This window comes from Lytechinus variegatus, chromosome 3, assembly GCF_018143015.1.
Source record: "Lytechinus variegatus isolate NC3 chromosome 3, Lvar_3.0, whole genome shotgun sequence".
In the NCBI taxonomy this organism is placed as follows: Eukaryota; Metazoa; Echinodermata; class Echinoidea; order Temnopleuroida; family Toxopneustidae; genus Lytechinus; species Lytechinus variegatus.
Genome location: NC_054742.1, coordinates 7,286,424 through 7,313,249, shown reverse-complemented (window position 1 = coordinate 7,313,249; position 26,826 = coordinate 7,286,424). Strand labels below are relative to the sequence as shown.

Sequence of the window (26,826 nt, the reverse complement as noted above, 5' to 3'; positions counted from 1 at the left end):
GAGAATAAAAATGGGGGTCCCCTCCGCGGCACATACCCACTATGCATTATATACTGAGTGCCCCCCCCCCCGGGCAAAATATCCCATTAACTAATCAATGCATATACTCTACACATCATTTCAGATTAGAAAAGTACATTAGAATAACAAAGTTAAGTAGAACAAACATATAATATTTCAAGTTTTCTTTGGTTTTCTCTATCAGAGATATTAACAGCTTGTGTTCTGTATGAGCAGACAAATAAAAAACTATCTGATATGACATGTTTCACTTTGAATAGATGATGATATAATTCATTACAGAGACAAGATAGTTGTTTAGAAGTTATAACTTTGCCTTGTTGGTCAGACATGAGTTTTTGAATCTCTTGAAGCTTAATGCTGTGATGTTGATATGAGATTCCTTACCCATAGCCATTCTACATAAGATCTTACCAACGGAAGGTGCCAGCTTAAATCCATGGCCTGTTTGATAGAAGACAGAAAAATAAAAAAGGATACCCTTACTTGTAATGCAAAGAAATCATCAGAATAAAACAATATTACATACACTGACAAAGCATCATATTTTCATTTTAAATAAAATTTGCAAAATTTTCAGCCATTGAACTATCTTTATTCTAGATATAACACCAATTCTTGAGAATAAGGAACTATCAAACTTTAATCAACCACCACCTATAGCATTATTGAATCTAAATTACATTGCTCCAGCTCATGTTTAAGTAGAGAGAGGTCTTTCCTCTGCATACTGTGTATCATGTGTAGTATATTAAAAAATTTGGTTATCAAGAACAATCACACTGAAGTGTGGTATGATTAATTGGCAATCAAGCGACAAATAATGAACATTGCTGGTAATAATCAAATTAATAGGTTTGAATATTGAGGATTTGGAGATCGATTTGAAATGCTATTTTATTATCAATGGAATGCACTTATTAAAAGTCATTACTCTGCACCACTTCTTGAAGGGTATATTTTTTAAATGGTCAATTCTTGTAATGGCTGATTAAGGTCCCATGTTATATTTCTTAGATATTACATTTCTTACTCATGGAAACTCATTTCATGAAATTAAGACCTAGTTTAACAAGTGGAGTACCTCTGGCAGTCTTGCCTACAATACAAGATTAAATATATTCATATATTCAATATGATAATAAAATACTATAGGATTTCCAGGCGAAAATTGGGAGTAAAGCAATGATGTTAACTTTCCTTTCTTTCAAATTTGATGGATTCCGTGCACTTGGAGATATCTCTGCTTTATATTCCCTTTTCTTGCTAAAAAATATACGAAGTTTTCATTAGAATGAATGGAAGTTTCTTTTTAATTAATGAATAATGTCCTTTTTTTTGTTTTCGCGACGGCATGATTTTATCATTAAATTTTGTTTATAGCAATCAAATTAGCACAATGTGCATTATAATTTGCCTTTAGGCGTTTTTTGCAGTGCTCATGGATTCCTTTTCTTTAATTTTTATTCCATCTTTATCTATATTAGAGTCAGAGTATTCTTTTTTTTCTTCAGCTTTATTTTTGTTTGTTTTGGGGTTTTTTTCGTATGAATTCTTGTCATACAATGGGTGATTAATGCTCGGTTTTTAAATTATAATGCTCAACTTTAGAATTCAAGTGAACAAAAATTACTTATTCATTTTCAATCTCTCTCCTGGTGAGAAAAGATATGTTTGTAACCTATCACTTATAATTCATTATTATCATAATTTTTGTTGTTTTAAGATTTTCTCATAAACATTAATTTTGTCTTGACTTTGTTTTTCTCTATACATTGGATCTTGTTTGACAAAGAGTTAAGACAAAACTTCTGGTAAAAAAGATAATTACCCGAGCATCCACAACATACAATAATGTTATGATACAGTGGATGTCTGTCCATTATCAGCTCACTATCTGGAGTCTCCTGATAGGAAAAAACAGAGACTAATATTATCAGGTTGCTATGCAGGATTATGTAAAATGAAGAATAATAATCATTTAAAAATTATATATATGGCACACACAATTCTGCTAACACATGCACATCAAATAACCCTTGAGCTAATTGAACATAATCAACCATGATTGCCAAGAGACAAAATCAATGGAATTAAAACAATATGTATTTTAAACAAGTGGAATGCCTCTGGCCGTCTCACCTGCATCACGCGGTTCAATGTAGCAGCAGTGCTGACTTTGAATACTACTCTATACTCGCACAAGATGTTCAGTGATACATGGTTACTCTTATGTCCACTTTTTATGAACTAGACCAATAAACTTACAGAGATATGATGGTTATTCAACAAAAAACCCCAACATGGCCAAAGTTCATTGACCTTACATGACCTTTGACCTTGATCATGTGACCTGAAACTCGAACAGGATGTTCAGTGATACATGATTACTCTTATGTACAAGTTTCATGAATCAGATCCATAAACTTTCAAAGTTATGATGGTAATTCAACAGATACACCCAATTCGGCCAAAGTTCATTGACCTTTGGCCTTGGTCATGTGACCTGAAACGTGCACAGGATGTTCAGTGATACTTGATTACTCTAATGTCCAAGTTTAATGAATCAGATCCATAAACTTTCAAAGTTATGATGGGAATTCAACAGATATCCACAATTCGGCCAAAGTTCATTGACCCTAAATGACCTTTGACCTTGGTCATGTGACGTGAAACTCATGCAGGATGTTCAGTGATACTTGATTAACCTTATGTCCAAGTTTCATGAACTAGGTCCATAAACTTTCAAAGTTATGATGGTAATTCAACAGATACCCCCGATTCGGCCAAAGTTCATTGACCCTAAATGACCTTTGACCTTAATCATGAGACCTGAAACTTGCACAAAATTTTGAGTGATGCTTGATTACTATTATGTCCAAGTTTCATGAATCAGATCCATAAACTTTCAAAGTTATGATGGGAATTCAACAGATATCCACAATTCGGCCAAAGTTCATTGACCCTAAATGACCTTTGACCTTGGTCATGTGACGTGAAACTCATGCAGGATGTTCAGTGATACTTGATTAACCTTATGTCCAAGTTTCATGAATCAGATCCATAAACTTTCAAAGTTATGATGGTAATTCAACAGATACCCCGATTCGGCCAAAGTTCATTGACCCTAAATGACCTTTGACCTTAATCATGAGACCTGAAACTTGCACAAAATTTTGAGTGATGCTTGATTACTATTATGTCCAAGTTTCATGAATCAGATCCATAAACTTTCAAAGTTATGATGGGAATTCAACAGATATCCACAATTCGGCCAAAGTTCATTGACCCTAAATGACCTTTGACCTTGGTCATGTGACGTGAAACTCATGCAGGATGTTCAGTGATACTTGATTAACCTTATGTCCAAGTTTCATGAACTAGGTCCATATATTTTCTAAGTTATGATGACATTTCAAAAACTTAACCACAGGTTAAGATTTCGATGTTGATTCCTCCAACATGGTCTAAGTTCATTGACCCTAAATGACCTTTGACCTTGGTCATGTGACATGAAACTCTAATAGGATGTTCAGTAATACTTGATTAACCTTATGGCCAAGTTTCATGAACTAGGTCCATATACTTTCTAAGTTATGATGTCATTTCAAAAACTTAACCTCAGGTTAAGATTTGATGTTGACGCCGCCGCCGCCGCCGCCGCCGTCGGAAAAGCGGCGCCTATAGTCTCACTTTGCTTCGCAGGTGAGACAAAAACCTATTTATTTTAATGATCTTAAATTTTGTTTGAATTATTACAAATGAGATCAAATCCAGGTTCAAGTATGGTACAAGGGGGGGGGGGGGGGGAGCAGTGCTAATTGATTGTTTATACACAATCTCGGTTATCATAAATTCATGTCCTGAAAGTGACCTTACATTAACCCTAACTTACCTGGGTTGGCTTTTTTTTCTGAAGTTGCATGCAATATTATACAAATAATGCATGCAGCCTAGTGCGTTAGTGGAAATGCAGAGCACGCGAGGTTTCTTTAGATAGGTGCCATACTGTGCACGAGCCGCTGGCGGCAAGTGCCCAGTATGCACCATCTGAAGAAATCAAGCTTTCCCTGCATTTACTTTTACGCACGACAGAACGAGTGCATTATTTGTTTTATAAAATAATAACAAAGAAACAAATTCGTAAGAAGTTACAGTACAGTTTTGTTAGACTAATACCGCACTGGTCTGCTTGAGCGTACAATGTCAATTTTGTTGCGCACCTTTTGCAATGCCGTGCATACACAAAAAAGTTGGATGTCATGTGACGCGTATTGGCCAATCGCGATGCTTGAAATAATACACCTATTTTATAATACATATTACTTACTACATCTTTTGCTGGTCACTGTACTTTTTTATGCCTGGGTACATGGTTCACAAATTATGCAACATTGTGTAAGAAAGCATGTCAGAAAGATCAAATAGCCCAAACAGCTCAAAATGTGATTTTATTAACATAGTGTTTTTTCAGCTAAAATTCATAAATAAGTGATTATGTTTACTTTCATTGACAGCAGTCATTCTATTTGATGCTATTCATGGCTGAAATAAAGTCACTGACAAATTTTGTTGAAAAGACAATAAAATATATATGAAAAAAATACAAAAGAAATTAAAAAGTCATAAATTTATTTTGGTACCGGATTCTTTTTTCATTTACAATTATTAGGAATGCCATAAAAGAATATTTTCACCAACAATTAGCATTACATGACCTTTATCAAATTAGAAATATCACTGAAGGTGATTAATACACCCCCCATATGCCATTACCATGGCAACATTTTTCAACACATGGAAAAAAATTTCTTGCCTAGTATTACCCTAAGACCAATGCCTGAGCTAAATATGAGCATTAGTTAAAAACAGATGAAGTAGTTCAACCCCAAGATTTTTGCTAATTTTTTTATATAAAATGTTGTTACCAATTACCATGGCAACCAAGTTTCCAACACATGGAAAATATGTCATGTAAATCTTTAACTCAAGACCAATGTGTGTGCTAAATTTCATGAGAATTGGTTGAAAACTGATGAAGTATTAAATCTGCAAGATTTGTACCTAATTTGGGGCATATATCTTGTTACCATGGCAACTCGATTTCCGACACACACAAAATATGTGTCTGGATTATCTTTACCTCAAAACCAATGAGTGAGCCAAATTTCATCAGAATTGGTTGAAAATTGATGAAGTAATTTAAATTGCAAGATTTTCACCCAATTTTCATTAAATAATATTGCTGTTAGCATGTGAACATGATTTCAGACACACACATTATGTCTTGAACATCTTTACCTCAAGACCAATGAATGTGCCAAACTTCATGAGAATTGGTTAGAAACTGAGGAAGTAGTTCAAACTGCAAGATTTTTACCTTATTTTTGCCATAATATTCCGTCACCATGACAATATTATTTTCAACATATATGAAAAATATGTCTTGCACATCTTTACCCCAACACCCATAGGTGTGCCAGGTTTCATAAGAATTGGTTAAAACTGACAAAGTAGTTTGATGCACAAGATTTGCAACAGACAGACCATCCCCTCGTACACTGATTCCTATATACCCCCACCAATTTTCATTTGGCGGGGGTATATAGGAATTAGTAATGAATTAGAGGAAAAGTTAATTCAATGAATAAATTAGTATAATTAATAGAAAATATACAAATTTAGTTGAATTTGCCTATGCAACTGCATAGATTCTGTCATTCTCTACTCTTTGTGCAAAGTTTTGTTGCAATAGCGCAATATAAAGTTGAGATCTGGGGGGGGGGGCAAAAAGGTAAGGAATTAACGCTTGCAAAATAGCCCAGGTAAGTGAGGGTTAACTAATAATTGGAGTACATCATATCACAAAACTAATTGACTATATATCCATACCGTGTACATGCAAGTTTCAATAACAGTTGGCTCACTCAACAATAGGGGGAAGTGTTTTGCAATAAACCTTTTCAGAAGTTGAATATCACTTTTCCGTCCAACTGCTTCATTGTGTACAGTATCTCTGTAATCTGGGTCAATTATATCAGCACCACCATGATATGGAACCTGTCCAAATAATACAATAGATAACGGTTAAGAGCCAGAAGAACTTATCTCTGGAGGTAAAAAAAGAGAGATAACTTTTTTAGGTTTCTATAAGTGAAGAGTACACATTAAACACTGCTGTCAAGTCTCCAAAGGGGGAAAAAACTAATCTCTGAAGTGTTAAGAATAATATCTTGGTTTCATCTATTGCAATGTGCATAATTGTGAAAAATCTGAATGAGTTTTCCATTAAGGTTGTTAATAATAACAAGGATTCCAGATCAAATTATCTAAATCTGTCTTTATGGCATCCTTGAGGTCTGATAGGAATAACCTGAGCTTCTTATGCCAAGTCATACAGCAAGATATAGTATGATAGCTGTAATGTTAGTAGGTACCACCATGTTTTTGACAATTCTGGTAATGGATCATCCACATTGTCTGGATGCTTAGTTCTATCATGCTATGGTGTATTTCTAATCTTGATTATTTAAAGATTCTTTTAAAATTTCCATTTCATCCAAAGCTTTCAGTTAGTGTTGATTATTTTTGTTAACTCATGAGAAATCATCCCACTTTAGTTCTCTATGAAAGGTGGGTATTAACATGGCACCTTTCATTTAATTTGAGAATGACACAACTTGTATCTCATTTCTTTGTTAGTACATTAATCATTAAGCAATGTGCACCAACATTGTACTGACTCCTCATGAAAGATGAAACTAAATACTGAATGAAGAAAGACATATCAATTCATTCTACAATGGATATTTAAACGTAATTAACAAAAGTTTTCATGACATCTGCGAGATAGTATCACAATAATCAAAATACAGACTATGCAAATATCAATATTGTTAGAGACACACACAAAAAAAAAATCAGTCACCTTTGTTAAGCCTGGATATTCTAATTCTTGTAGTGCATATACATGTTTATCATTCTCAAGCTGAAAAATGAGATTTGGTACTTTGCTCATCACTCCTGTTTCTTTCTCCTGCCAATAAGGTACATTGATACGGGTTACCTACAGAAAAGACAAAAAAACAGTATTACATTCTCCATGGGCTTGGTAACCAGCCATAAGGACTCAATAGAAAGATGCATACAAACATACTTGCATAGTGACCTTTGACCTCCAAATAGAACTAAAATGATGGAAGAGCAACTCCAATTGGCTGAAAAATATATATTTTTTTAAAGATAGATTAAAATATCAAGCCCACAAGAAACTTTGGATTATAATAATATGTCCATATTTATATAGCGCAGTTACTATGTGCATATACTCAACTGCGCTTTGATACTTGGTATCATATTATTACCCCGGCTGTAGCTGAGCCACCATATTAATAGGCGCTAAAGCGCTCAAGGAATAAATCCTACCGGGTACCCATTCACCTCACCTGGGTTGAGTGCGGCAAAATGTGGATGAATTTCTTGCCGAAGGAAATTACGCCATGGCTGGGATGGCTGGGATTATGTTAACAAGTAGATCTTATCAATGGAATTGTTAAATTATAGGACCATATAATATAAAATATATATATATAAATAAAAATATTTCATATTTCATATGATAAAATACAAAATAAATAGTGAGTGAGTGATGTCATCAGTTCCTCATTTGAATACCGACCGAGATGTGCATACAACTGTTTTGTGAAATGAAGCGAAACTATAAAATGCCATAACTTTCTTATTTTATATCCGATTTTGATGAAATTTTCAGTGTTATGTTTGTTGAATTTTTCTCTTTTTATTCAAATAAAGTTTTTGTTGGGGTGGACTTGTCCTTTAAGCTTATTTGTTCGGTCTTGTTCACCTTGGGAATATAACAACAAATCTACGGGGCATTTCTACGGCGATTGTTGCATCGTTGAGTATCTTCTGGTGCCCTACATACTCCTATTTGTGTAAGATGAAGGTGAGTGTGATGCTGGAGCTCCGAGCTCGCACACTCAGCTCATTCACACAGTACAGGCCTCAGCTCCAGCCTCCAGACAATTTTGGAAAAATATTAGCATTGCCGGATTTGGAAGATATAGATCTTAACTTAAATAATATTTTGTTGATTATGATCTGTAAATTTTCTTTCTATTAATATTACCCATTGGGTCCAAATATCAGCGGTGTAAATTGCATTCGATCAACTTTCTCTATCTGATTTACGAGCAGCATACGCCTATGAGTGTGAAAGTGCCATGATGCTGCCGGTGCCGCGTATGAAGCAAAGCTTCAAGAGAGCCAGTTCTCCATCCGTAGTAGCTCCATAGTAGTACCATTAACCCCTGTGATGATACGTCAAAAATTTGTGCTCACTCAACCAAAATCGTTATCAAAATTTTATGTGGAGTGGTTAAATGATGGATAGTAAAACAGCATAAGCAGTAAAAGCACCATAAAATTACCAAAAATCAAACTGCTCAACTCTGTACTAAACAATTTTTGTGACTTTCAAAAATTGTCATTTTTAATTCAATTTTTGATTACTCATGCATGACTCAATATGATCAATCTCACTTTTGCACAGGAGTTGCCTAGTGGATTTAAAAATACACCTACCAAATTTTATTATTTTAAAATTATTCCTTTCAAAAGGTATGGCACTTTAATTGGGGGGGGGGGTCTCTTTTTTGTTGAGTATAATAGCCCACCCCAAAAAAAACATCCTTTTGATGTCCATATCCCCATCTTAGAACCCTTATTCTTTGAACTAATCTCAGCCAATTAAATCCATATTGTTAATAGTTTCAGACAACCCCTAATCACAAAACACAGAACCGCCTTATCCTTCCTAATAACTAACCACCCTTTTTGTCCTATACCCAAATGCTTGGACTAGAAATGGTGTGGAGTATTTATTTGGAGCATGATTATATAATGGGTGCACACCCTTGGGAGTGAGAGAAGTCCAGATCATCAAAGAGCCAAGATCTATCTACACTGCTAATACTGTATACTCTACAACTCTAGATGTTATTTTGATGAAGACTGACGTGAACTCAATAAAGTATCTTGATTGACTTGTAAAAAATTAATAATGAAAAAAATAGAGTATCACTTAACAAGAGTACTGGTATATTTAAACCTTGCAAACCTTGTTAAGTCATCAAATTGATGAACTTCGATATATAACTTTGTTCAAGAACAAAATTTATTTTAACATGTGTTCAATTAAATACAACAATCAAACACATGTTCTTCCCTAAAGTTTCGTTCAGCTTTTGTAAGTGTGTAATAAGTTTCCTATCATCAGATGCTTTCATGAAGCAAGGTTTTAATCTATTAAAATTAAACACATCTCGCAAGACTTTTCCCTTTAATGTGGCCAAATGACATGTGTTCTATCTAACACATCGTGAAAAACCAATTGCCCAATCCATTCAACTGCAATCCCCCATAGGGTTAAGACTCCTTACAATTTCAAGATACCCAGAACATGGAAATAAATCAAAGTGATTTTAGACTGAAACATCTGGGCCCAATCTTAAAAAGAGTTTCAATTGATCCTATCTATCTCAAGTATATGGAAATCCATCCATATCATCATTTTTTTCTGCAGGAATTTTTCACAATCTTCTTAGTTAACAAAGAGAATAACACTGAATCTTCAAGAGAATGATGAATGTATGAATATAAATCATATTTCTTTTTTTGCCTCCGAAGAAGATTCTGCTAGGATTGAAAGCTTAGGCCCCTTTTGACTCTCGAATATAAATCATATCTAAAAAATGTTTTGAACAAATTTGCATTTAGATGTTGCTGGCCATCCATAGTTGAATTTGATTGGATCAATCGCAACCCTTTGTAAGATGGTGCCGAGTACTTACTGTTAAGGGTACATCTATACCAAGTGGCTTGAGGACCTTCTGTGCCCATGCTCCTGGGGTGAGGATGAGCTGACGGGTCTTATATGTGGCCTTGTTTGTCCTTACAATTACGACAGGACCAGGGGTGATCTCAAGAACCTTCTCTTCTTCTTTCAGAATGCCTCCGCAATCCTTAAATCTATCCTGTGAATATAATCAATAACTCCTCAAGATTTGTCAAGACAGACCTGGATACTCTGGCATAAAAATACCCCTCAAGGTCATACCATGCCACGATAATGAGCCAAATGTAGATAGGTTGAAGTGGAGGGGTAAAGGAGATCCCAATGACAAATCCAGCTTGGACGATTCTTGTTCAAGACATTAATTGTTAATTCTACTGTGTGAGGGGTTAGAAGCCAATCCAAAAGTCAGTTTCTATAGTTCTTGCCACAGTGACAAACAGGATTAAGAATTTATTCATGGTCATCAAGTACAGTGGACTTGGAAAAAGGTGTTGTATTGATTGGTCTTAACATCGTTGGCACTAGAAATTATATACTTTTAAAACAAGGCAAAAGCAATTTTGCGTCTCGCCCACTTATGAAAATAACCAGAAATATCGTGATTTGCGAGGGCGGGCAAGAGAATTATATCGAAACTTCATTGTGAAATGACTGGGATGGAATAACACTGGTCATAAGAGCCTTGCACGTAAACTCTATCGTTGACCTGAAAATGACCTTTGACCTTACCATGTGACCTCCGACTGCAGCATAACATGCAGGACCCCCAAGTCCATCGACCATCCAAGTTTGGTTGAAAAGTGACTTACGGTTGCAGAGTTAGGTGTGATAAGAGAGTCTTGCATGTAAACTTTAATGTTGACCTGAAATGACCTTTGACCTCACCATGTAACCTCTGACTGCAGCATAACATGCACGTCCCCGTAGCCAATCTAACATCCAAGTTTGGCTGAAAAGTGACTTACGGTTGCGGAGTTAGGTGTCATAACAGATTCTTGCATGTAAACTTTAACGTTGACCTGAAAATTACCTTTGACCTTACCATGTGACCTCCAAATGCAGCATAACATGCAGGTCCCACAAGTCCATCTACCACCCAAGTTGGGTGTCAAAAGAGAGTCTTGCATGTAAACTATAACGTTGACCTGAAAATGACCTTTGACCTTACCATGTGACCTCCGACTGCAGCTTAACATGCAGGTCCCCCAAGTCCATCTACAATCCAAGTTTGGTTGAAAAGCGACTAACGGTTGTGGAGTTAGATGTCATAAGAGTCTTGCATGTAAACTTTAACGTTGAAAAGAAAATGACCTTTGACCTTACCATGTGACCTCAGACTGCAGCATAACATGCAGGTCCCCCAAGTCCATCTACCATCCAAGTTTGGTTGAAAAGCGACTTACAGTTGTGGAGTTATGTGTCATTACAAGTTTGTGATGTACGGACGACATTTGGATCCCTAAGTCTCGCCTTCACCTCTGGTGGGCGAGACAAAAACTGTTCTCTTTTAATTGTAATACAAATGTGCCCTGCAGAAATGTGGCCTTCCCTTGAAAATATTGCAAAATAGAAAAAAAATAATCATACAGTAAGTTTCATAGAACAAACACCGTTTGGTTTGAGGTTATACTATTGATGAACCTGGCAACTTCAAGCAAATTTTTAAACCAGATTTATTGCATTATTAATTGAAACATCTGAAAGAAAACTGAGCAGCGAGAATATCTTTGTTTTGAAAGCCCTACAGATCTAGGGTCAAGATAAACTCATGGTCTGAAATTAAAATGTCAGAGAGAAGGTCAAATTGGGATGCGATAATAACGAAGTCAGATCGAAAAGAAACAAAATCAAGCTTGCAGTGCCTCCTGCTTGTGTTTATCATAACTACCAAATAATGCATACACGGTGTTATCTTTTTAAGAGATTTTGATTTACTGAGAGAAATCATTCTCAAAGTATTAAAGAATTATAACCTCGAATAACAGATTTTATTACCCTTCACATTAAATTCATTCTTAGACTTTAGAGATAAGAAAAGTAGTAGTTCTAAGGTTGCATATTAAGTAAAATCATTTTATTTTATTTATGACTTACGCTGATTGATTTTATCACTCATCGCATCAATTGGAACTGTTTGATTATCTCTAGCTTGTTTAATAGAGCTCAAAGTGCATTTTAAGCTGTAAAAGAAAAATTGCTGTCGCTGCATTTTGCACTATGGAAACATGAAGTGTGTGTGTATGTGTGCTTTTCCTTCATTGTCAATATATATGACTTCCTATGTAATACCTGACTCATCTATCCTTAAGAACATACATTGACAAACATTAATATGTCAAAATGAACAAGTCTCAACTTTAAAATAGCATCTAGAGGATTCACATCATTCTATGTAATGTAGTTTACCAATTTTTAATAAAAAATAATGGCTACTATGCCAGCCAAAGTACTCTGTCATTCCATGTAATGTATTTTACCAATTTTTAATAAAAACTAATGGCTACTACGCCAGCCAAAGTACTCTGTCATTCCATGTAATGTATTTTACCAATTTTTAATAAAAACTAATGGCTACTATGCCAGCCAAAGTACTCTGTAACTTCAGAAATAAATATCAAGTTATAAATCATAAAAAATAAGTGATCTACACTTTAGAGAGTATTATTTGTATGGTTTAATTTTCTATTGTGCCTTCCACCTTCCTATACTGGGAGCTACTTCAAAAGTTTAGAATTTGTCATACCTATTCCTACTTAATAGTATCAGGGAGCAAATACATGGCAGCAACATACTCATGCTTTTTTACTAGTACAATGATCCAATCATATTTACCTGGTATGCACGTAGAGCCTTGTCTGCTCTTAGAGTACCTCCATCATAATCCATAAAGACCAGTGAATCTTTTGGAAAATTCATCTCTGGGTATTCTTTCTTGAGAGCTTCGTGGTCAAGGATCCTGTGTGCTCTTTTAAACTTTCTCATCTGTTCCAAAGAACTGTCATACAGTGAACGCATTGGTGGGAGTGAGATAGTCAAAAGACCTGTCTTCCTGTTGTTCAAGATAATGGCAATAAATGAACAAAGCACATTCATTACAATGATGATTAAAAAAACATAACAGGAAAATGCATTTCTTTGGATTCAGAATAGAGAACTCCCCAACAGAGGTTGTTGTCCAGGCCAGGAGATGGTTACGCTGTGTCAGGAGCTCCTGGTGTTCAAGGTGATGTGGTAACCTAGTAATGATATCTTGCAAGTTATATGTGTTCAGTGATATACGTAGGAGCAGTTTGGACATGCTATTATTAAACCAACTTTATCCTTTGATCAGTTCACTATAAAAGGAATTATTCAGAATGGCACAATAAAACTCAGAATTTTTTTTTACATTCTTGGTGAGACAAATCACATCACCTGTGCTATAAAGTAATTAACATGTATTAAAAAAAATATTCAAACAAATGTCCGATGTTACACAAAATGGCTAATTACATCATGATGATTCTCTTATGATACCATGGGTCATGTGAGTAATGTTGAACAATGCCACAAGTTTTTTTCCATGTAACTCTGGACATTCCTACCCTGCTGTAAGTTTTCAAAGAATTTGATTTGCCTGCAGAGTTTTGTTGTCTTCAAAAATCATGTTTTTGCCTCTACATTTCTTTAAGGATTATGAAATTTGAAGTATGTGCTTGCAGTTTGGAAAAAATTGAAATCCTAAAGTATGTATCTTAATAGGCAGTGCCCTGGTAGAGGGCAGGTAGCAAAAGGGGGTGGAATTCCTTGATGAGGCAATAAAACCATGGTTCGGAGCTTCCATGCTCTGTCTTAACAGAGAAAGAGAAGAAAAAAAGGCAAAAAGAAAATAAAGGGAGAGGGGACAGAAAACAGAATGGAAAAGGAGAAAGGACAAAAATTAAGAAGAGAGTAAAAGTAAAAGAGAGAAGACAAAGGGGGAGAGGGAAAAAAAGGGTAAATGAGAAAAGGAGAGGGGAGAGAGAAGAAAGGGGAGAGAAAAGGAGAGCAAAAGAGGAAGGGAAAGAAAATTAAAAGAGAAAAGAAAAGGAGTGTGAAAAGAAGGGGAGAAAGAGAAATAGACAAGGCAATTGTAGGAGAGAAAAGAGAAGAGAAACAAGAAGGGATTAAGGGAAGAGGAAAGGAGAAAGAAATCAATGAAGGAAAGGGTGAGGGAAAAACAAGGCATTTAAGCGATGTTGTGTCTCGTTCAATTGTGAAAATAACCAGAAATATCATGTCATAAGAGAGTCTTGCACGTAAACTTTAATATTTACCACAAAATGACCTTTGAACTCACCATGTGACCTCAGACTGCAGCATAACATGGAGGACTCCTAAGTACCTCTAAACCCCGGGGGGGGGGGGGGGGGGGGGGGTTGGCGAGTGGATACCATGCGCAACAAAAAAAACACGTAAAAAGGATGTCTCTTTCAAGATAGGGCACGTTACATACGTAACGTGATAAGGGTGTCAAAAACACAAAAATAATGAAAAAAGGGTATCTATTTCGCTAGGAAAGCTACGTGTTTAGGGTCAAATTTGCGGGGATGATTAAAAATAAAAAAGTTTTAAAAAGGATGTCCGTTTTGCCCCAACACTACGTGTTTAGAGTCCGATTTGCAAGAGGTGGAAGGTGGGGCCGTACTAAACCAAAGGTAAAACCGACGACGGACGGACATCACAATAAAATATCACTGTACTTGTTTAGGGGTTCATTTCACGGAATACTTGCCAAGAGTATCCTTTTGTTTCCAATACTTGTTAAGGGTAGGGTTTCACACGCCAATACGTTAAGGGGTGCATTTTCAGAATATGGAAATTACGTGTTTAGGGTGCTTTTCGAGACCCCATGGTCGCGCATGGTATCCACTCGTGAATGGAACTGCAGAATATGGAAAATACATGTTTAGGGTGCTTTTTGAGATCTCATGGTTGCGCATGGTATCCACTCGTGAATGGAACTGCCCCCCCCCCCGGCTCTAAACCCAAGTTTGGGTGAAAAGTGACTTTTGTCACTTTTGGGTGAAAAGTGGTTGCAGTTATATGTCAAGAGAAAGTCTTGCACGTAAACTTTCTCATTGACCTCAAAATTACCTTTGACCATACCATGGAACCTCTGACTGCAGCATAACATGCAGGTCTCCTAAGTACATCTACAACTCAAGTTTGGGTGAAAAGTGACTTAGGTTATGGAGTAATGTGCCATATTGAGAGTCTTGCATGTTAACTTTAACATTGACTTTTACACGTAAACTTTAAAGTTGACGTCAAAGTGACCTTTAACCTTACCATGTGACCTCAAACTGCAGCATCACATGCAGGTCTCTTAAGTACATCAACAGCCCAAGTTTGGGTGACTTACGGTTGCAGAGTTATGTGTCATAATGTTTGTGACGGACGGACAACATTTGGATCCCTTAGCCTTGCCTTCACCTCTGGTGGGCAAGCTAAAGGAAAGAGAAATGGAGAAGGAAAATGAGAAAGAAAAAAAAGTAGGGGAAATGAGATTTAGAGAGAGAGAGGAGAGAATTTGAAGGGGGAAAAGAGAGAAGGGAAAGAAAAGGAGAAAGAAATGGGAGAGGGAAGAACTTCTCAGACGGACTGCACCCGATAGCGTCTTAACAAAAGATGGGTCCTGGTGTTGGCAGGGTGAAATTGTTTTTTTGCCCCAGTTGGAGCAGGCCTAAATTTGGAAAAATCCTTCCCGACACAGTCCTACTTTTACCTCATTGGGAGCATCTTAATAGGTAAATGTGGGGATAATTTTGAATTTACTTTTTTTCACCCTGCCTTTATCAGGGCAGGGCAGTCAAAAAAGGGTCTGTGAAGTCTATTCTGGTGCTAATTACAACTCTGAATTTATATAATGTAAAAGACCTAGAAAATTTTATCACAAGGAATGATTTTGTTTGTTGAAGAGAAAGTTATAATCAGAAAATTCCCTAATGAGACAACCCATTATCTCGCATGAAGAGAACAAACATAGGGCTATGTTATAGAAAAAGATAGTGAGGGTTGATTTTTTGCCTCCCAATTGTACCGCAGGTAAGAAACTAAATGCCTTTTTATGCTCAAGTTTGTTGTAAAAATAGCAGAAAAAATAAACAAAAATATTGAGGAAGGTTTGTAAAGTTAGAATTTCAATTTTGTGATTTTTGACGTCATATGCGAGCAGCATTCCTACATTGTACATAGTGAATGGTAAAAAAATAATGAAATGAGAATGGTTTTTACTTTACCTTTTGTATATCAATAGACAAATCATTTCACACCAAATCATGAATAGAAAACAAAAATAAGTCATCAGGATCACGAAACATTTTAAACAAATGAAATTCATGCATTTTATATTACATAACATATGGGGCAGCTGCTCGTTAATGACGTCAAAAATCCAAAAGTTAAAATCCTAATAACTTTCTTAATTTTTAATGAAATTTCTTCAAACCTTCACCAGTATTCTTCATGATTATTTTCAGCTACTTTTACCACAAACCTTTATTGGGGTGAACCGTGAACTTCCCCTTTAAAATGGTTCTTGAATAGGATTCAACCAATTATGTCTTACTCTGTATAGTATAAGTGCCCTTTCAGGGGTGTTCGAAAAAAAGGAAATATTTCACAATATCAAATACATAACAAAAAGAAAAGAGTCAACTTCACAAAAGACAAAGCAGAGGATAAAATTTGTTACCTCACAAGGGCACATTTAATTTTGAAAAAGGACACTTTTTATCCTATGGGCAAATTTAAAGGGGTGGTCTGGGCTGAACATATTTTCATCTTAATACATAGAGTAGAATTCACTGAGCAAAATGCCGAAAATTTCATCAAAATCGGATAACAAATAATAAAGTTAAGCAATATTTTGTGAAAACAGTCGTCATGAATATTCATTAGGTGGACTGATGTCACATCTCCACTTTCCGTTTTCTTATGTAATTACATAAAATCATAAATTTTTTCATTATTTCACACTTGTGTGAATAATATGTCTCCCTTATAATGAGATAAGTTGCAGCAATAAATATCTAATGCACTAAATCAGTTGTCAATACAATTTTTCTAGTTCTTGGAAGAAAAAATTTGAATAAACCTCATTTCAAATAATAAAATACAAAAGAACAAGTGGAGATGTGACATCATCAGTCCACCTAATGAATATTCATGATGACTGTTTTCACAAAATATTGCTAAACTTTAAAATTCAATAACTTTGTTATTTGTTATCCGATTTTGATGAAATTTTTGGCATTTTGCTCAGTGAATTCTACTCTATGTATTAAGATATAAATATTTTCAGCCCGGACCACCCCTTTAAGGGAGCAAGAGTCCCCTACCCCTTTTGGTTTCGCTGTCTTTCAGAAATAAAACAGTGCAAATTCCAATTATCTTAAATTAACAGATTGATTTTTTTGTAACAAACTAGAAAATACTAGAAATTTGATGTGTGCAAAGGACACAGATGCCCCGCGTAATGCGATCAGAAATTCATTTAATATGTTTGAACTTATCGTGCAGAAACCAATATACATATATATATATAAAATTTAGATCTTTGACCAAAAGACTAACCCTTTCCATTATAATCTCTGACAGAAGATATGTCAGTCAGGTCATTTGAAGTGACCAGGTGACTGTATTTTGGTGTCATCTGCCCAGACAACAAACATTTTTAATATCTGGTGAATATTTCCAAAGTTATCATGTGGAAACCAACTCACATATATGAGCTGTGACCTTTGACATTCGACCTGTGGACTCCGAATTCAAACTTACATGTAGCCTGTAATTTGGTTACATCTACATGTACATTGTACCTACACACCCCCAAAATTTTGAATTTCTAAAAATTTTTAAATCTTTTAAAAATCTGTTAAATATTTTTCAAGTAATTGCGTGGAAACCAAGTGTGTGGGGGGGGGATGGACGGACAGGGGCAACACTTAATGCCCCCTAAGGACTTTGTCTGCGGGAGCATAAAAAGGAGCACTTATCAGAAGTAAATTAGGGCATATTCAAATGGGCACAGGGCACTTGATCAGATCTGAAAAGGAGGACACTGCAGAATTGGAATTCACCATGACAAAATGAGCTACAGGTAAATGAGGCAAGAAACAAATTTTAAAAGGGATCATTCAATTTAAAAGCTGCACTTACAGGACAAAACAGAACTCTAAATAAAGGAAAACAGGCACAGATTGGCATAAAAAGAGAGGTATAATTGAAAAAAAAAAAAAAGTTTATATGATATGACAATGGGCACTTATCAAAAGGCAGAGGGGCACTCGATAACACATAAATGCATCCGTCTAAGATAAAAAGGGGCACTGACCTCACTTGTAAGGGAGCATTTTTCTTGGGCAAAAAGGGACAATTTTTTAGAGTGCGGTGGGGGGTGGGTCACTGTGCCTTAATAGCCCCTCAGGATCACCATCCCTGTTGTAGTGAATTCATTCTAAATAATCCATAATATCAACAACATTTTTTTATTTTATTTCTCAAGAAGTTCTCTGGTTAATAAAAGGAAACTTGTTTAATATACTTTACTTGTAAAGTTGTGTATTGGTTTCTTTCTCCAAATCTTTCCACATTGGGAAAGCTTCAGTCATCATCTGAGAGTAGTGTGTCTGTTCGTAAGAGTAGCGGATGATTCTAGACTGGCCATGGGAACTTCCACGTGAATGGGGTAGACTGAACTAGATGATTTAAAAGAAAGAATAAAGTATGATCCTAGATGTCATTTAAGCAGAACTTAGATTTAATTGCAGGTAATAAAAGAAAGTCTTAAAAGGCCTAGCTGGAAAGTGTTTCAAGGCACAACTAGAATCATCAAGGTGAATTAGTATTCTGGTATCTGCTTTTACGTGACCATGGTACTTCCTATCTTCTGAGAAAATGACATTTCAAATTCATTGATTTTTTCCACACGATAGGAAATCTGCCAACATACATGACGTCACAAATCAAATAATTAAAGTTTAACTTCACTTTTTTTTATTCTTTGATGGATTTTCTCAAACCTTCACCAATGTATGTTATTAATTTTTCTGCTATTTAAATTACAAAGAACTTTTTGTCAGGGTGACATTTCTCTTTGTAATGGGTTACATTACTGTCTGTTTGATGTGTTTTTCAGATCTAACAGTAATCTATTTAAAAGTTCACATACACATACATGTAGATTACAGGAGTATAATAATGGACCATATCACATCACAAGAGCCACGCAATGGGGGGGGGGGGGGGCTGACCATGCAAAAAATCACAATCATATGGTCATTTTAACATTTTTGTACATGGTTTTGGAAAAAAAGTGTGGGGGTGGGCTGAAGACCCCCCCCCCTGCATTAGTGCAGGCCCTAAAACATACACCTCTGGATGTCAAAACAATCAGGAAGGACTTTGAACTTTAAATATGATAAAGGTACATGTACGCATTACTGTACAGCAAGAAAGAACCTTGAACCACTTTAAATACATGTACGTTGATGTAACTATAACAGAAAACAACTCACAATGGCAGGTGGGGGTGGGATATGAGGAATTAAGTAAATATTTCTCATTATCGTTCTTTCAAAACAATGCTATAATGAGACTCTAAATACAAAATTCCCTTTGAAAGACATGTATGTTTCAACATACAACTTGAGCGAATCACACAAATCAGAAGAAAAGATAGAGCTAGGAAGATGGGCCGCTGTGACAGAAAAGGTCAAGACCATTTACGGTTCAACACACACAAAATATACTTCCTATTGTTTCCTCAAAATATCTCAGAATTGTTATCAAAACAATTTGGTTAGAATATTCCTACAACACATAAACTAATTTCTGTAGGAACGGGTGATCTGTAATACCTAAGTATAGGTACTAATACAGAGATATTGTTAATTGTTAAAATACCATTCTCCTGATGTAGAGGAAACTATTTTGGTTGTTTTATTAATGGTAGTATGTGTCCTGAGGCATGTCTTAGTCTTGGATGTGAACATACAATACATGTACGTCCGGGTCTTGGTCTCTTTCTCAAAGAAAAATATGTCTCAAAATCCAAGACGTTGAGAAATAAAAAACCCAAAGTTTCTTTTAATGAGTTAATATCATTGCTTTACCTCAGTCTGTGTATAATGTCTTGTCTTGAGAGAGTGATTGTGTCTTGTTCTCTGGTCTTGTCTCACATCACCACTCAATCTCAACTAATTTTAGACACAAGTGTCTGTCTTGATCTTTCTTATCTAAACTTTTTGATCTATTTTGTCAGATAAAGTTCTACTTTTAAAGGGGAAAGTCTATCCTGACATCATATGTCTGTTCATTCAATAAAATTCTGATTTGATCTGATGAAAAACAAGGTGGTTCGTGAACCACGAGTCTCGCCTTATTTTGCAATCAATATATGATCTTTTGACCTGGGGGGGGAGGGGAGTGGGGGGACTTAGTTTACATGTAAATGTATGATACATATGTGCCACAGTTGAAACCCCCATTTTCAGCCTAAATTTCCATTCGAGAACATCACCAAAATTCAGAAAGCCATAAAAATTCAGATTTTTCCCATACTGGTAAACCTTGAAATTGTGATTTCTTGTTCCAATGCACGCCCATCAAGAAATACATGTACTCAGCCAGTCGAATTCGAAGCATCAAGCTCGATCAGCGCAGAGCCATAGTGCTGGGCCGCCAGGGCTCCCCGCACCTGCAGGTACAATGTGCTAGCCCGATATTAATCTAGCAAGATTCGCATGCGTTTTTTTTATGTAGCTGCTACCAATTATGTTCTAATGAGTTCTGGAAACTCCCTTTTTTGATGTGGTCAGTTCTTGATCATTGCATTTTTAGCAATCGTTGATCCAAGAGCCGTTCCATTTTAAGACAAAGATCTAGTTTTAGAGCCCCCAACCCTCGACTTTGGTGCGACACATAGATATCATGTTTTCCCCTTATTGAAAATTTTTTCATCTTGATTTTTTCAAAGTCAGCCATTTTATTGTTATTTCTTGCCCCTCCTCCTTTTTTTTCGGGGGGGGGGGGGGGGGGGGGTAGAGGGGGGCATCTCAGATATAAACTAGTAAATTAACATTATTCGTTCCTGGACCTGATTTTTCCTATTCAAAGACTTAAGCCAGTGCCATACATGTAGCTGCTGATGGGAGTAGTCTGCTGTGCAAATCTAGTCTGCAGGCACAGACCCTTATTTAAACCTTGATCAACAAGTAGGTCTCCACGCCAAGAGTAGCACTTAAAATCTTGTTTCCTGAGCGAGAGGGCCTGCAGTATACAAGGCATGAGTAGGCTACACATTCACACCCTTAAAATAATGTGAAGGCTTTGCACAGCAGACTAGTACAAACCCAAACACAAAGGCATATGTGTTCTACCATACTGATCGCATATACCAACCAGCCATGTAGGCCTATTTCTCGATCACGCACATTTAAACATTGATAATTTGAATACGCTAAAAAGGGCAAGTCCAAGATTTTGCACGTGTTATGCATGGGACATTTCAGAGGGTTTAATGACCTGAAAAATAGTGTTAAATGACTTTGATTAGATTGAATACCCTCATGATGGTAGACATAGAAGAATAATCATGCAAAAAATTGTGACATATGACCTTAACCTTTCAGAGAGAAAAGATGTGCCATATGGGACGCACAGAAAAGACAATTTTTAATAAATTTTTTTCAAGTTGCGAATTCTCTAAAAGTATTTCACTTGACAACTTAGAAAGAAGTCACAATAAGTGGCAAGTTTCATGTCATAAGCCAAATCTCTCTAATTACAGACTCTAATTAAACAACTTAATGAAATATTACGTATGGGACAGTTATACATGTACGTATGGGACATTTTGTCCCCATAGAGAACGTACACAATTTTCCCCACAATTCTAAAAATTGAAATCATTTAAAAAATGGAAATAACAAGAGTTTCTCTTTTTTTAAATGTTCTACTGAGACATATTTGACATGACTAAAGGGAAAATTACCCATTTCAACCTTTTTATTTGTTGTTTTTCATGGTTTTATGAATTTCTTATGTATTTCTATTGTTTTTTATGTTTTTCATATTGTTCCACTTTCACAATATTTTCACTTTGATTGTATTCATTAATCAGTATTCATAACAAATCAGTCTTTAAAAACTAAAGAAAAGGTAAATAATAACTTTTTAGAGCACTCTTGAAATCTGTTTTTCTCCATTCACTTTGTACACAAATCTCCCCCTTGTGTGTAAATGTCCCATACGTAACATGTTGTCCCATACGTAAAAATTTTTTAATTAACTTTTAATTAAAAAGTAAACTCTATTTTTGAAATTTTTTGTGGTATAACATTTTCATACTTAATAAATTAGAACTTCCCAGAGATGCAACAATACAAGTATTGTATTATGAGAAATAACTTTAAAAAACATCCTCAAAATGTTACGTATGGGACATTCCATCCTTGGACAAGACCTAATTTGCATAATTAATTAGATGACACCACTTTTTTCTGCCAAAAGTAATAAGATGTTAGGGGGTCCATGTCCCACCTATGACTAAATCTCAGAAGTTTTGTTTTCATTTTCTATGAGTTTTTATAATTGTCCCATACGTAACGCCCATTTTACCGATTACCCGGTATGCAAATTAGGTGCCCCAAATTAGCATAAATATGCATATTATCAAATTTTTCTTGATGAAATTCAACAACATACATGTATACTCAAAATAGCTGATCAGTGACTTTGTGAATTTTCCCACAGAAAATACATGTTTGGCAATATGATGCCATTTTCAAGGGACCAAAATATTTCACATGCGAAGAGGGGTTTGATTGCAATAGGAAAGCAATCTTAAATCAAAAACTGATCTGGGCAAAAATGTTGTATACCTTTATTTTGTAGACCGACATGTACTGTGTCTGGTGAAAGTTTGATGAATTTTAAGCAAATATTGCATTTGTGGTTAGAGTTCCAAATGCACCCCCACTAATATTGAAAATAAAAACATGGAGAAGGTTCAGAATAATATATCTAGCCCTAATATAGAGCCTATATGATGGGGGAGTGGAAATATATACCAAAATGTGGCATTATTCCGTCAAATTTCGAGCAGGATCTAGTGTGTGTAATTGTCCATAGACAAAAAAAAGTGGTTTATTTAGTCAGGAAAGGGTCTGTGATTCTAGACTAGTCGACTTTCGGCTGATAATCGTTAAAATACCCCTTACAGTATGAGCGCTTCTGGCTAGCATACATTGTAGGCCATAGCGGGAAGAGATCTTGACTACAGATAAAACGAGGTGAATTCGAGAACTTCGAGTCCCAACTAAGGTAAACAATAGTTTAAAAATCTGAAGTGAACAAACCGGGAGTCTTGAGCAAAAATCTTTTGTTATTTTTGGTGGGGGTGCATATGGAACTCTTTCCCATTTGATATGTCTTTATGAAAAGTGTTTGTACACAATCTACTCGTGTACAATTCATAAAGTAATTTTTCTGAGAGCTAATCAGGTTTTATTTGTGTTTGTTCACATTTTGTTTGGCATTTACGGTAGGCCTATATCTAAATCTTGGTTTGTTCTGAAAATTCTAAACTGTTATTACGTATTACGCCTTACGGTACTAGATCTCTGATACCCCTTTCATAGTGAGTGCCGAAGCGGAGTTAGTCCGGAGTCCAGGAGGAGTTACTCCACTTTGGAGGGCAATATGAAAATTCTGAGATTAGTTCGATCCGGATTCAAAGCAAAGTACTCAACCCACTTCGAGAAGAGGGTTACAAACGAAGTTACTCCGCACCGGAAATGCGGTATGCGCTTATCGCTGTGATTCGGCCACAAGTATGGCGCGAACTCGCTTGGAAACCATGGCAACGACTGCGGATACAGGCGTTGCGGTGCTTGCCAATATGAAAGGGGGTTTAAAGTCGGTCCGCAGTACAAGCGGATCAACTCAACCCGGAGTTACTCCACTTCGCCTTGACGCCTTCACTATGATTGAAAGCGGTATAGGTGTCTGAGAAATTGAAAGGGGGGAGAGCCATCTAAAAAAAAGCAGACTTTGCTTACATATTACCAATTAATTTATATCTTGCAATGTTCAATACCCCCTCCCCCCTAGACGTTTCTGGGGATTTATTCAACAATTTCTGACATTTTACTACAATCCCCATTGGTGAGTGAGCCAACGCAGTTCAGCGTAACAACCAAAATACAGAGACTGAAGCTTTTGGTCTATATTGGTGAGTGAGCCAATGAATTTTGTAATGAAAGAGAAACGATATACCATTTCTTATATGTTTGCCCTAAATTTATTATTCAACGAGCCCTATTACTTGCTGAATTAAATGTTAACAATATCCCTGATGCGGAACGTAAAGTGGAGAATCTCACACTTAAGACACAAAGTGCTCTAATCAGATATTTCAAAAGGACTCATAGATTTCAAATTGGCTGCCCGGATGGCAACCATCTTAACAGGGTGTAGTCAAGAGTAAAGAGTTCTAAACTTTAGCAAATTATTACTTTTGTGACCAGAATACATTGCTGAGCAAAGTTTTTATAATTATTCATATTTTTCGGGGGTAATTCTTTATGATGTTTTCACCGAATTAATCTATGTGTGCACCTTTATTGTCACTTTCACTTTATCACATGGCCCTTAAATGTCAGTATTTACTCTACTATAAATGTTTTCGTTTTTAAAAAAAATAATAATGTTGATATGGTTCCGATCGATTTGACATAAATTTGCACCTGCGGAATTTAAATCAAGTTCCACGAGGTATTGGATAGAGCGCCCCCTGCTCACGTTTGAGAGACATAGGGAATACAATTTTTTTGTACTCCTGAGAAGCCCTCGAGCGGGCTTGTCAGGATAACGTACTAATACAGGGCATGAGAGGTGGTCTTGCACAATTTCCTGGGAACTTTTCTTTCCTTTCTTTCTTTTACTTTTCAAACTGACATAATTTGAACAAAGAAATTATCATATTTTGGAAAAAAAGAAAAGCATATTTATAAGGCAACAATAGTCAAAACTGACTAGTTTGCCTATTCAAAATAACAACAACAACAACAACAGCAGTTCAGCGGAACAACCAAAATACAGAGACTGAAGCTTTTGGTCTACTTCCCCCCATGCTCTTGAACTCTCAGTCTCACTCTCAGGCTCAGCTTTCTCTCTTATTTCATTTCAATCATTATGCAAGCATGAATTTGAGAAAGTTTAACTTTTTAAGCTAAGTAAGACTAAAGTTGAATTCAACATACTTGTTCCAATAGCACGGTTTTTAACCCCTGCTTTATACAATGATAAGCTGTAGAAGACCCTTGAATACCAGCTCCTACAATCAAGACATCGTACACGGCATTTACAGAGTGAATGTCGGGAAACTGCTCCGATGGTGATGCCATACTACGGTGAATCTTTCCAGCCGGGTCGAGATAAATTGATCTAATTTCTCTTGATCCCTGTACGGTATCGTACGTTGGAAAGGAATGAGGGGGTGACAAAAATTAAAAGAATAGAGCTGGAGCTGACTTGTTTTATTTAGCCAGGCCAATCGTAAATCAGAGACAGAGGTACATGTAGAGCCTCAGACTGGGTACAAAAGTCAAGAAATTACGGTATGTATACGGTATGTATATGCGGTAACGATCCGACGTACGCCGGTGGTTTGGGGTCGGTTTCTCGAGCTGCGCTATCGCTCGTTGGGCTATATGTGATCCTTCATAATTTAAACGTCTTGTGTACGTACACAAACGTTTTGTGTATCGAGTCGCTGTACGAGCGTTTCCGTTTTACACCCTGGCGAAGGCATTTTCCGCAAATATAGCTAAAAAGCGACTAGTGAAGAGTCTACACCCGTCGCTGGTTATTGAGATTCTGACGCTGGCGAGTTGCCCCGGCCCCACACACAACCGCATGCAATCTCAGTGGCTACACGGCCACATAACTTCATATGTACACAGAGCTTTCATATGAATTAAATCTGAACATGTCTTGCAGTGCCGTTTGTGTACTCAGAGAGGTGAGAAACTTAGAATTCGGGCGATAGCCAAAATTAATTAGTAAGTAGAATAATGACAAGAATAGCAACAATAGTACCAAACGAAAGAGAATCTACAGCATGTAGAAAGAAGTCCAGTTGTTTCGAACTATAATTGTTTCAAAATGATTCTAAGTTACGATGAATTAAAATATTCCACCGATACTACTACTACTGAATACTACTGTTGTTGCCGCAACCCGTGCCGCAACTACTACTGCTGCTGCTGCTGCTACTATACTACTACTACTACTACTACTACTATTTATGATAATAATAATTATAATTATAATAATAATAATAATAAAATAATAATGATACATAATAATAGTGATGATGATAAGAAAAGAAGAAGACTGAGGAGGCGAAGAAGAAGAAGACTGAGAAGAAGGGAAAAAATGACTGAGAAGAAGACCGGAGGAGAAGAAGCTAGAACAAGACGAACGGTAATAATTTAAAAAAAATATTTAATAAACAGTATAACTACTAATACTGTTCATAACAATGACGCTAACAATATAATAATAATGATAATAATAATAGTGATAATAATGATGATAATATTGACAACAAACTATGCAATTTATAATAACAGTTTAAATGATGCTAATGAAAATAAAGTATGCTATACTTCTACTACTACTACTAACCATGATAAAAATATGATAATAATAGTAATTTATCATATAGCAATAATAAATGTATAACTACATTAACTACTAAATGTACCACTATTATAGCTACGACGACGATGCGGCGACTACTAATATTACTACTACAACTAATTATAGTTATAATTTGGAAAACTATTTGTAGCAATTTATAATCAACAAAGTATAATTTGTCCAGTTAGTTTCCCCTT

General features: G+C 35.9%; 1 protein-coding gene across 1 annotated transcript; it reads right to left on the bottom strand.

Moving 5' to 3' along the window:
• On the bottom strand, positions 1 to 25,534 carry LOC121410114 (peroxisomal sarcosine oxidase-like). Its single transcript, XM_041601994.1, has 8 exons — positions 25,186 to 25,534; positions 18,470 to 18,618; positions 12,731 to 12,947; positions 9,894 to 10,076; positions 6,950 to 7,087; positions 5,914 to 6,081; positions 1,853 to 1,928; positions 1 to 465 (listed from the first exon to the last, which is right to left on the bottom strand). The coding sequence occupies exons 1-8, from the start codon at positions 25,327 to 25,329 to the stop codon at positions 326 to 328; spliced, it is 1,215 nt and encodes a 404-aa protein (XP_041457928.1). The 5' UTR covers positions 25,330 to 25,534; the 3' UTR covers positions 1 to 325.
• Between the last annotated feature and the right edge of the window lie 1,292 nt (positions 25,535 to 26,826).

Excerpts from the sequence above, each read along its gene's own strand:
- LOC121410114 (XM_041601994.1), bottom strand. The coding sequence starts at position 25,329 with ATGGCATCACCATCGGAGCAGTTTCCCGACATTCACTCTGTAAATGCC. Across the intron at positions 12,948-18,469 it reads ACCAATACACAACTTTACAA|GAAGACAGGTCTTTTGACTA; the intron begins GTAAAGTATATT and ends CTTGAACAACAG. Across the intron at positions 6,082-6,949 it reads AATATCCAGGCTTAACAAAG|GTTCCATATCATGGTGGTGC; the intron begins GTGACTGATTTT and ends TTATTTGGACAG.